We start from the raw sequence: 13,207 nt of genomic DNA on the forward strand, positions 1-13,207 counted from the left end.
CTACACGGTCTGCATCTGTATCTTGAAACTGTAATTTTACAGTATTGTACAGGTGCAGTGCCAACTACTCTGACATCCCAACACACTTTACAGCTGGGCTTCCCTCATCTGGGTTTCTTAAGCAGAAACACCTGCTCTGGAGGTCTGCTTCGATGATTTGTTCTAGGCCATTTCAACTCTGACCCTGTGAACACAGGCTTCAAACACTGTGGCATAACACCTTGCCGCACTTAGCAGCTGTGTCTTTTCTAGTCCCGAACGACCCTACAGTTCCAGACTTTAGAGAGGAAAGTCTGATCAAAGCTCTACAGAGCACGATTCCAGTGGCTGGCTCTGAGGACTCTCAGGAGCAGGCTAATGAAATTGTTACCTTGAGGAATGTTGCACTCCCACGATAAGGTCACACTTCTTACATTGTCCTTCAGGGAAGAAAGAAACACGGCACGTTAGAAATCTAAGATGAACAGAGAGTAGATGTTTAGCAGTTGAGCCACCTCCACCTTGGAGCCACCTTGTCTATGCTTCAGCCAGAGAAGTGTTCAGTTGTATTTTTCCCAGCTGTGCTTATCCAAAGGAATCTGCCACGACTGAGTGTTTTCCGGCACAGAGGATGATCTTCCACCATTCCAGAGGCCTTAGGGAGTGCTGTCATTAGCTGGCTCTCAGAGCACAATGGCTGGAAATTAAGTTACTATTTATCCGTGCTGAGCAAAGGAAAAGGCAGCTGTGGGGCAGAGAGGCCCAGAAAGACTTTAGTATTGATTTTGCTGAAGGGTGTTGGCCAGCCAAGTTAAATCTTGTTTTCTTAGTATGCCATGTAAGAATGGAAGGAGAGAGAAGAACAGGGGAGGTGGTTACAGTGAACGGGTTCAGAAACAGGAATATCATAGGATATCTAGCGTCCAATAACACACTCTCACACACTCACTAAACAACATCAAGGGCTTTTATCCAACAATTTCCTCTTGCACAGCATAATGACAGCATAAAGATCCTGTGCTAACAGCCAATATAATCACAGCAACACGTATCATCTTTGCTCTGCGGCTAAGTGATTTTTACTTTCTGGAGACAAAGGCGTACATCTTACATCCCTTGTTTGGGTGGTGAGGATTAAATCATTTCTCTCTCTACTCTTTAAAGTGGCAGTCCTGTACTTTATGTTATGTATTTATTCTTTGCACCGTATCACTCAGATATCACTTAGTGCTATTACATCGCTTCCACATAATGCATTTTGGTTAAATTTATCAGCTTATATTACAACGTGATGGAACAAGTATATGTCCATAAAATTGTGAGAAATTTAAGAAACCGCATTACACTTCGTCATCTCAGTGCCTAAAGTTTGAATATACAGTACATGCAGAACGAAAATCTTACAGTGAGTTGGGCTGTGTATGACTGACAGGTGAAAGCGGTGAGGGAGGCAGCGGTGAGAAGGCATGCTGGAGGATTGGGCTGAAGGTAGCCTGGGACATCCACACACCTGGCCTGATGCTGCCACTGGACTCTGGAGACTGCTATTACATGAGAGGTACTGAGTCTTCTCTATGAACACACACACACACATGCACACATGTAAACACATTGCTCACATAACTCTACCACATTTACCACCATGTCTGAGTTTGCAGGAAGGAACATTTTTATTACCCAGTGTTTTAGTGTTTCTTGTACTTTGTCCCAAATGACCCACGCCAGCAGGATGCACTCGAGTCTCACTCCCTTGCTCTATTCTCTTCCTCTAACCCTCTCTGCAGGAGAAACAGAGCTGAGGTGTGTGTGTGCGTGCATGCATGTGTTTGTGTGTGTGAGAGGCGCTACTTGGCCCGAACACAGAGCTTTAAGGTTCCATGAAATTGTGTGCATTAGAGAGGTTAGGAAAACCAAATGTTATTTTTTGAAGTCCTGTGACCCATTGCTGACTATGTCTCTATGGAGAGGACAGACAGCAAGTCACAGGGGTGTAAATCATAGCTTAATGCTTTTGGCTGCAGCAGACACCTCCACCCTCCTCTTTTCAGTCCCGTTGGCCGTTCCAAGCTTTCTCATATTTTCTGAGTGTGAGGACATTTATCCACATCACAGCAGAAGCTTGTGTACAGATGTACAAGGAGTTAAAGCCCCTGGTTGGATGGACAGGGGATTTTTTATTTATTTTTTATCTCTGTTATGACATACTGATTTCACATACAGATGCACATTTCTGTTTCCTTTATGCTAAAATCTGAAATTGATTTATGTGTTTTATTAGTTACAAATAAACAAAATAAACATTTTCACTTTTAGATAGCATTCTCCTCTTTTTAACCATAATAGTTTTTTAGTGGTCTACACATACTGTAGTATTTAAATTGAATGAAAGTATTAAGCTTAAATATTTGATGCAATATTTAACTATACAGTATCTTAATACGTTTGATTACAGTATTTATCAGGAAAAGGATGCGTATAGTATTTCTGTATATTTAATTTTTCCTTTTAGAACTTTTTAATTACCTTTTATTTCACTCATGTTAACATGCAAAATGATAGCATTATTTCCTTTTTCCTACTTTTTTGTCTCCAATTAGGTTTGGCAAATTTTCTTGTGTTGCAGCCTGCTTACAGCTAACTCCACTGCAGGCCAGTGGTGGGTGTAGTCAGACATGTGCCTCATCTGACATGGCGTCACCAACTCCTTCTTTCCTTCTGCCAGCAAAACATTTCAAATCGCATGATATATGAATGTGTTAAATAGATTTTCTCGTTTTCATATTTTTTTTACATTTTCTTATATAATGTGTTAGTTGTCTACACATGCGATAATATATGTATGTGACCTAATGATGAGACTGTACTGTGGATAAAAGAGCACCGGTTTTATCGCTTCAACAGCAAATACGTGTATCCATCTGGTGTACAATAACATGTGCTGTCAAAAGTTTTTTATGAAGACACTGAAACCATACTTGTGCACTCTGCATACATGCCAAATCATAAATACACCGCTTAGATTTAAAGCAGCTTTCAGCTTTCGGAATTTTAAAAACCGTGTCAGGGCTTTGGAGTCAAGAGTATGTAGCTGACATGATATACAGGCCAGGGTGATATCAAATACACTTTTGGAAACATTTTGTATATAAAGTGTTCTTTTTCTTTGTGTCTTTGATGATTTTGTTGAATTTCATTTTAAACTCAAGAGGACAATTCCAATGATACATTTTTTGAGAAACTACAGCAAGTAAATTCCCTTTAGAGAAGGATTGGTTTAGCCCTGCTGATGTATGCAATTCTTGCCCCAGTATTTGACTCAACAGTGCTGTGATTTATTCCTTCATGAGTTGCCTCTACAAGTTAGTTCAGAGAAATTCTTAGTCATCATTAAGTTGTGGGAAAGGTTGAAAGTATTTGCTACCAGGTAATTGATAGGTGGTTACTGTTCAGTTACTAAGATCTTTTTTTCTTTGTTTTTGTTCTGCATATAAAGTGGGCATGTATGCACGTGTGTATGTGTATGCGTCCAACTAGTGAAGGATAAGACAATATTTAGTGTACTGTCATGCTTGTATGTTCAGCTATTGGTGATTGCGGTCCGGGGTGCAGTCTTCAAAAAAAAAAAACATCTTAAAAAAAAAGTTAATAGGATGATGAAGTTTTGACATCAATTGCACCATTGCATGACTTAAAAGCAAATCCGAAGTTGAATACGTCCATGTATCTAACATATATATCTAACCCAACATTGTGACGTATAGTCAGATTACCTATTTATCTATTAGAATGGCCAATAATAAATATTTGTCAATCAGATATATATATTTTTTTACAAGCAAGTAAAAGGAAGGTTTTAATGAAATCCTGAAGTTGACTCTTTGAAGCTGCTATGTTTTCTTCTGAGAGCAGCGATGTCTGTACCTAATATTCAGCTTGACAGGGCTTGAAGCCGACCTCCTTTAGCTGGATAAGATTTACAATAGAACAGTCAGTTTCAGGCCAGCCATGATAATAGAGTGATGGGCTGTTGTGCAGACCATTCTAATGGGACTTGACTGTCGCGGATCAGTGGGGATTTATGCTCCACTTGGTGAGTACGCCCTTGAGAGGCCAACTGCTGCACAACGATAGCAGCTCGCACAGGCCTTGGCTGTCTGTCGCTTTGTCGGTCTACCTGAATTAAATACTTGGCACACTCCGTGAACATATGCACGCACCTATAAATTTGCACAAGTCACATGCACAAAAAATATGCGCTCTCACACATGCAAAGGTTGCAGCCCTTTGTGTTTTCATTCATGAGAGAGGACATGTCACCTCTCCTGTTACTCTCTCACACATGCACACACAGAGCAGCCACCAATAAACCAAGTGTTAAAATATATTGTTCCGGTGTTTTAGTGACAAATACCATATGATAAGTAGTTTTGTGGTATTAAAAGAAAACTACAATGGTGTATAACCACAGACACCGTAATGTCTTTTCAGCACCATTTGTCGCCGGGTGGCCCTTTTGAACTGCTAATGTCTAAGCCGCTGGAGGCAAATTGAATCACCATCATTTCCACCCAAATGGAATTTCAGTGGTTAAAAAAGAACAATGCAAGTCTTGACACCAGGCCTGTTCAATAATCAGATTTCCAGCTCCCAATGCACAGGGGGACTGGAGAAAAGAGTTGACCCAATATATTTAAAAGCCTGCTTCCTGGAAAAGGAGGACAAGTGGCAGCAGGCGCAGGGGTTGAAAGAAAGATAAATATTTATTACAGTTATCGAGTTTGCCTCTACTCCCTCCTGATCCCACTGACGCATCAGACGCGCCAAGAAAAGAGCAGATTGATGGAGATAATTTGTTATTGGATATAAACAGTTTTAAAGACGCAGAGTAATTCTGCCCAGAGACCTAATCCTTCACAATCTCATCAGGGTGAAGAAAACACCAGCAAGTTGTTTTGTTTGTCACCATCTTTTTTTTCCTCCTCCACCAAACAATAATATCTTCCTCCCAAAGCATTTGGCTGTTTGACTTTCAAATCACAGGCATTAGCCGGTGTACTCTTGCTCAAGGCGGGTGTAAATATGCACATGTGCTGTGAATGACAGCTCTGTCATGGCTAAATTAATTATTGGTATGAGGCAAATAATGGCAGCGCTGAGAAACATCTATACACACAAAGAAACACATGGAGGGATACACAGGAAACAGCAGTAAGGCCTCTTTCTAAAGCTCCTGTGATATTGGACAAATGTTTGTTGGTATGGCTCTTCCATCTTGACAGATTGAGCTTGATCTGGTTTTGTTTGGTAATTAAAATTATAGTACAATGCCGCTCATTCTATTTGATTCGGTGCTGGACCAAGCGCAATCTGTCTGAGAGTACATGATTTAGTTGTCATGTTCACTCACGCCCTGCTTTCCATCTGTTTTGCTATTGTAATCACTTCTTTTCTTTTTATGGTCTGCTCTATTCTTTATTATAATTAATTAAAACCATGATATAAAATATTAAGTCTCCCTCAACTACTCTCTTCTACTCTCTGCTACTGAATATTCTCCTTTCCTGGTCTGTCTCTCTTGATCATTGTTGGCGGTATTGCTAGTGTGTTCTGATCGTTTTCTCTTTCTTATATTTACCAGATGATTTGAACAGTACCCACCAGCACTGTGTCCTTGCTGGAGAAACTGCACGCTTCAGCTCCACTCACAGAGTGGCCGAGGTGAGAAAGCCACCAGCCTTTAAAAAGGGAAAACAAAGTGTTACAAATCTGTGTAGCATGCTGACAGTCCCCTTTGGTTTCAGTTAGGACTTCTGTTGGTACTTACACGCTATTTCAGGACAAGAATGAGTAAAATGGAAAAAGGAAAGCTTCAACATTGTGTCTGGTAAACAAAAACATTCAAAAAGTCATGTTTTCAGTGAGATGTAAGGAATCTGCAGTCTCTTAGGAGGGGAAAGAAATTGCAATTTTATGAAAGTTTTTCAAACAAGCCCAAACTCCCCAATCCACTGATACTCTCCAATGAGAAAAGTTAGGGAATTATTTATTAAATAATATCTATGTAACAAATCATTCTCTAAAAAGTTTGAATATGTACAGTGATACAAAAAAGCAAAAAGCAACAAAAAAAAGGATGTTGACAGCAATGGATCATGATGTTTCAAGAGATATTTGAGGCTTAGTCATCAAGACCTCTTCTTGTACATTTCAGTAGGTTTATATAAAACTTTTAATTGTCTTTTGATACTCAGGGTCAAACCTGTAGCTAAACGCTACACATCAGTTACATGTATAACACTGGGTCTGTCCCTTTTCCTGTCAGTGTTCCAGTGGGACCCTGACCTACATTCAGTCACGGTGCCAAGAGGCCCTGTCCAACCTGCACACTGACCCAGAGACAGGATCCCACAGCCTGCTGGCCCTGCGGCCAACCACGCTACAGCACTGTGAGGAGATTCACAATGAGGTGGGGTCACGATGGTGTGTTTTCATCTGCGTGTGTGTTTTTAATGATAGCACATATGTTCGTATGTCTGCAATTTTTGTGTATTTAAAGTGTGTGCGCATGAAAATAAAATGTATTTGAACTAGTCTTCAGTGGTGTTAACTTTTAGCTTTTTAGCTTCAGGGAATATTTGATGTTTATTTTTGCACCAGATGAATATGGTTGGCCATATTGGACAGCAGAATAAATGCCAAAAAACTTTAGACAATAGCAGTCTTTGAAAGTTTGAATATATCTTTTTGTGATCATGAACCTGCCTGACACACTGATATTGTCCTGATGCTGTAATCCTCACCCATCTGGTACTCCAAGGAGGTTAAAGACGGCTAAGAACCATCTGCAGATATGACAGGATTTCATCAGGACAGAATCACAGTCATTCTCTTTGAATATCATGGATAAATATCTGATTAAAGAATTACATTTATCTGAACAAGTCTATGAATTTATGCTTTTGTGAATTTGTATAACCGTGCAGTATGACCATCTATACATGCAGTACACTACACATTAAGTACACATGACATATTTAGTAATGTAGTGTGCAATAACAATAACAGTATCTATCTATCTATCTATCTATCTATCTATCTATCTATCTATCTATCTATCTATCTATCTATCTATCTATCTATCTATCTATCTATCTATCTATCTATCTATCTATCTATCTATCTTTGTTTGATATACTAATCTTTGGCAGGACTATAGTCAAGACCAATTTTGATGTTACCACTGTATGTAATTTAAGTTGTGCTTCTAAGTGACAGCCTCATCAGATGGATGTGAAATAATCAAACTGAAAATACATAATTTAAACAAATACACTTGGAAAATAGTGGAACGTGTAATGTAGTAAAGTTTAGTTCTAGTAATTTATCAGCAGGAAACATGTAGCACTACCTTTAATCTTGGTTTGATATACCCTTTCTATTTCCTCTGTGCTGTGAGTCCTCTTTTAGCAGGTTTAGGCTTTGTAAATGGCAGAATAGGAATCTGCCAGCTTTCTACCCACTACTTACCTGGTTGTTTCTACTGAGGCAAATGCCTCCAATATGAAATCCAGGTTGTTCTCATTTGTCCTGGCCTGTGATGGATCGTAAGGCAATAGCCTCTCCATATGTTATCTAAAGATGGAGTCATGCCCCGCTCCCCTCCCTAACCCCTTTTCAGACACAACAATGAGTGATGCTGGCTTGGGGTATTGAAGGGGTAGAGCGAGGTCAAAGAAGACCGTGAGGGGCACCGCCAGCCCCCTGTGTTAGCTTGCCGCAGGCCAACAGTTAATATAGCACTTCACCTCTCCCCCTTTCCACTCCTGGGCTCAAAGCGCACATCTTAGCCCACGCTAGCACCCAGGCCCCTCAGTGGGACGCCATGACAGATGAGTCTGACGTAAGGTTGTTTAAAGGTTGTAGACAATATTAATTATTCAACAATGCCAAACAATAGGGCTGTCTGTGTGAGGGGGAGTGCTGCGCTAGTTGAGCTAGCAACACCTGCTAGCTTGCCGCATAGCGCCACAGGATTACCAAGCATAGGCCCCCACCAAGAGGGCATAGGCAGGTTTATTTAGGAAAACAGGATGCTATTTATAAAAGAGCAGGTGTGTGAGTATGTATGTGTGAGTGTTTAAGTAAAGGGAGGGGGGGGGGGGGGGGTAAGGGGGTGCTGTCGGGGGCTCAGCCTACCCTACCTGGCACTCGCAATGATCGATGTGGCCATTTGTTTGGAGTTGCCCACGAGAGCAGAACACCCACTTAAATGATGTATTGTTGGTGGAGTTATTTATGATGGCGGCCCACTTTGGCGCTTGGCGGGTGCATATTGCGCAGGTCGTGTTTGACATGGACGACCAAGGAGCGAACAAGGCTGAGACGCGCAGGCAGTCTGACCTGAGCAGTGCCTTGTGGGCCTTTCCTTAAAAAGTGCTAAACAGCAAGCTAGCACCGCTGACGTGCCACAGATATTGTGTAATGTGGTGCAATGGGAGTTGGAGAGGGGGGTGGGTGAGTATAGTTTGACACTTGTCAGAGGACGTGGGCGGGTCTGACGATGATGAAGCAGAGCGTCTGCCATCTGAGTATGAGTGTTCGGGGATGGGGTGGGTTGTCGAGTTGAAGTAGGGGTTGATGGGAGACAGAGACAGAAATGAAGAAAACTGAAGTTCCCACCTGTTTGTTAAGCGTGGTCCCTCTCACTGTCTCTTTTTAATCTTACCTCCTGTCTTAGGTGTCGTCGGAGGGGAGGGGGGGGTAGTCGAACATAGCATCGCCACACGGCCTCCGAGTGCATGTTTGGCTTTGAAATGCTAATCCCAGACGCGAACGTCGTGTCTCATTTAAAGCCACTGTGTCACTTCCCAGGTGGGTGTGTGACAGAGTGCCCTGAGGGACCCCCTCTAATGATGCTAGTCCCCCCCCCCCGACCCCCAACAGTAAATATTGAAGGGAGGGACAAGGTTTTCCCACATGTTCTGGCAGAAAGTAAACTGTGAAGAAGCAGGTGTGCGTGACCTTCCAAACGTCCTGTTTTCTTGGCCAAAGTGTCTCCCAGGGCTCTCAGGTCTTTGCTTGGCTTTGACACACCTTACCTGAGGGGCTCATGCTGGTAATATCATTGTAATCTTGTAAACATATTTTTGTTCGCAGATCTGTGCAGCCTGTAGTTTGTACTTGTTATTCCTCTTGGATTTACCAGTTTTTATTACCCTTTAACACTCTTTTAATTCATGTGAAACGTTTTTATTGTTGATTGTAGGGGTTTATTGTGGTTTTTATGTACTTTGTAAATTTGTTTTGGAATTGCTTCACAAAGAATGGGATAGAGCTTTTTATTAGTATAGATAGAACACTGTACGTATTTCATCTGTTCTGAGCTCTGTAGAATGACAATTGAGGGATTTACTGTTGTGGATTTTTTTTTTTTGAAGATTAAATTTACTTTAATAATTTAATTGAATGATATTAGTCACACTGTTTTCAGTAAGCTCATTTTTCAGTGGCAGCATAGCAGAAAGAGCGCGTGTAGGTTTACTTGTGGCCTGTGGGAGAAAAGAAGAATTCAACACTGATATTGTTTGGATATAGATAGAAATGGAAATGTGTACAGCAAGGTGTGCATGTACAGTATAACCTAGCTTGTGTGTGACCGCTCTGGCAAGTGTGTGATGAGGGTAAATTGCGTGACTGGTCGCTCACAGAAAACTGGGGGGACCAGTTCTCCCGGGCTGATGTGCGAGGAGGCCGGGAAAGGTAAACAGAGGACGGCAGAGTGGGATCGATCCCACTCTCATCAGCTCCCACCTCAGGGCCCTGGCCCGGAAATTGATTGGGCTCGCTAAGGGAATACCGTGAAGGTGTGAAGAGAAAAAAAGCGTGCCTCATTAGATGGGAAAAAAAGGGGCTACTTCGCTTTAACTCCAGAGTTGCCATGGTGGGCAGCTGGACGACTAATGCGAGGCTAATGTGTCGTTAGTGTGTCCATCACCTGGAGAGATGACAGCGACTGCCGCAGGGGAGCCACTAGCGCCCCTCTTGCACCCCCACGCCATCTTAGAGAAAAACTAGCCCTAACAACCACTCTCTCTTTCTCACACACTTTCGATCTGTCTGCCTGGATAGGTGGCATTTAGTCAGAGTTCCCCTCTTGGTAGCTCTCAGCTGGGTGGCCAGGCTCCAAATGCCACATTGCCAGCACTCCTCAGTCGCTTTAGATGACCTGCTTTGTGGCTGCCACTGGCCTCCACAGTGGGGGACAGGCAGCCATGTCAGCTCAAAGTGGAGACACAGGTTGGTTTCTTCTCACTAAAGGACAGGCAGACAATCAGAGAGATGGAAGGAGAGACAGACAGAGAGAAAAGGATGTCCGATATCGGCGCTCGGCGGCTTTGTTGTGTGTTTGAGCTGTAGTGATCGAAGGGGAGTGGATTTGCAGAGTGTTGAAGCGACCATAAAGGATGACATTTCTTTGAAGGGTGGGTTGTATAGAGTGACTGAGAGGCTACTGAGCAGTGCCACTGGCTGTGTATTCTCCCTGACATGCCCCAGTCCTTGCATGTCATCCCTGCTGTGATCAGAGCCTTTTGGAAGCGAATGGCAGGACGATTCTGGGCACAGCTACTAACCCAAGGCAGACCTCATTCAAGTTGTTTGTGCAAATAATACTTGCTCTTTGTTTTAACTTGCTTGGGTCACTGGATGGTAGGTCACTTGCCTTATAATAGAGCGCAATGACCAGTGGAACATTTCAGAGTAGGATACTGTTCCATGGCACTTTTATTGGCTGGAACCAAAACTACTAAGTTCAGGCTTGCAATCTATTTGTACCTCAGCAGTTACTCTCATATACAGCATTGCACTAATTAATCATTTGGGAAGAAACATAATGCTACCTGTACCAATGCAGAAATTATCATGTTCTTATACTTCATCCAAAAGTTGTAGTGCACAAGGATGTGAGGTCAGATGCCACACAAAGTACTACACTTTGACACCAGCGACGAGTGTTGTTGGTCTCATGTTTCCAGTCACTGACAGCACTGACTTTTGAACACTTAACCAAGACCTCAAAACCAAAGAAGTGATGCATTTCACCATCCAACAAAACATATTAGCCAGTGCAAATTAGTTGTATATGAATGTAATTTGAAGCAGACAGGGCTGGATAAGAGTGGAGGATTGGCTCACCAAATAAAACTGTGCTACATGAATGGAATAAAGTGCAGAATGCATCAGTGAAACAAAGATGACAAGCTTTAAAAAGGGTCTGCTGTGTACGCTGGCTTATGCTTTGTTAGAAGAACTGCGAACGAAATAGTTTTCAGAAAAGGAACAATGGCGGTCCCATTTGAGACGCGACATTTTGTGTTGTACAGTAGTCTTGCGTCAAAATGAAATGGAGCATGCATTGTTTCGGGTGGATGATGCTTTGTAGGACGTTTTGGGGGAGGGCAACTCCCAGTGTCTTGCATTTAAGTTGGCGGCAATTGGGGCAATCTTTGACATACACATTCGCATTGGCAATTGTGTGCACAGACGCTAACAAAGCCACTCACACAACTATGTAGACAGATACATGCAAGGGCGCCAACACACTGACGCATCAGCTAACACAAAACATGCAAACGAAAAGAACACACTTAGAAATAGATAGGCTACACCTGGCTACATGAAGCATCCTTGCGAGGATTAAATCAGCACTTCAAAAGAGCAGGAAACAAAAACACTCCCAGCGGAGGAGAGGGGAGCGGCTCGGCAGCCGAGACTGTCATCTCCAGACGGAGCGAGGGAGCAGGAGAGGAGGGGAAGGAGGGAGGAGAATGAGGAGAGGAGGAAGAGGGCGGAGTTTTCAGGTGTGCTGAGTGGTGGAAGGTGTGTGCGTTAAGAGACGTGTGCATGTTTGTGTGTGAATGTACTATATGTCTGTTTGTCTGTATGTCCGTATTTGGTAAGGGTGTGATTAATGTGTTGAAATGAGCAACATTTATACGGTTGTGTTTTTTGCATGTGTCAATATCTCTATATCTTTCATTTCAGACACCTCATAAAACTCTAGTCATAAATAAAATGATAGCAAACAAGACGTGCAGCATTTAAAAGCAATGAATACACTTCATATTATTATATGTTATTTTAATACTATATGTTTACAATTTTATAGAATTTATTTCTATTTAAATTACAAACAAAACTTTACAAAAAACGAGAAAAAGGCAAATACTGTATATTTAAGTGAGGCATACTCTGTGAAATTGTTAATTACAAATATGGTGATATTTACCAGTTGAAAAGTCTGACAGCAACTCATAGAAGATGACTCACTGCAAAATTAAAATATGTTATATTAGTATTATTATTTACTGAATGTTAAATAACACAAAGGGATAATAGATTTTTATGCAGTTCCACAGTTTTCATTTTACAGATCCTAAATGATATCATTTGAACTGGTTTTCTGTTTAAAGCTGACATTTGGTCCATTTGGGACAAGAACTGAACTTGTCAGAACTTATCAAGTTTGGTTGTGCCGTATGCTGCGATGATGTTTTATGTCACTCTTTATTTATTTATTATTGTTGTGTTAGTTGTTTTTTGTACTGTCACTGCAAATCAAATTTCCCCTTGAGGGACAATAAAGCTGTGAACTGAACTGTAGAATAAAGCCAAAAGGTTCTTCTGATATTTGTTAATATACATGATTTTACGTAGTTCCATATATGTTTCATATGATAATTTAACAACTTATAGTAACATATAAAAATTGTCTTCTTTCCACCTTATGTCAAGGTTTAATGTTTAACACTTTCCCTAAGGTGCAGTGAGCACTTTTTTTTAACAATTGTATTTTATAATCCTAAAATAAGAAAAAGAAATCTCTGTTTTTTTTTGTCACTTTTTCTGGTTAAATGCTTTTGGGAATGCTGGAAATGTCTGCCTGAACTCACAATTTCATATTATTCATGTTTGTGTGTACGTGTGTGTGCAGGTGGAGTTCGAGTGGCTGCGACAGTACTGGTTTCAGGGCCAGCGATATGCCCGCTTCTGCAGTTGGTGGACCAGACCGATGGAGCAGCTGGAGAAGGACTGGAGGCTGATGGAGACCATGGTAAGGCTGCTCCGAAACACTGCAGGTCACACGGCTGCCTCACAGTCTGCTCTCTCAGCCTGCGGAGTTCATTTATTATTGTATCAACTCGGTGTCACTCACATTGCCTTACGAATG

At 41.7% G+C, this 13,207-nt stretch overlaps 1 protein-coding gene across 1 annotated transcript in view; it reads left to right on the forward strand.

Moving 5' to 3' along the window:
- The window catches only part of fto (FTO alpha-ketoglutarate dependent dioxygenase), a 120,053-nt gene that overhangs the window by 22,476 nt on the left and 84,370 nt on the right, over nt 1-13,207 (forward strand). The window contains exons 4-7 of the mRNA XM_062420271.1: nt 1,412-1,537; nt 5,618-5,697; nt 6,302-6,445; nt 12,971-13,090. Of these exons, the coding sequence (XP_062276255.1) occupies nt 1,412-1,537; nt 5,618-5,697; nt 6,302-6,445; nt 12,971-13,090 (470 nt within the window). The remainder of the gene's footprint in view (nt 1-1,411; nt 1,538-5,617; nt 5,698-6,301; nt 6,446-12,970; nt 13,091-13,207) is intronic.

This window comes from Scomber scombrus, chromosome 1, assembly GCF_963691925.1.
Source record: "Scomber scombrus chromosome 1, fScoSco1.1, whole genome shotgun sequence".
Taxonomy (NCBI): domain Eukaryota; kingdom Metazoa; phylum Chordata; class Actinopteri; order Scombriformes; family Scombridae; genus Scomber; species Scomber scombrus.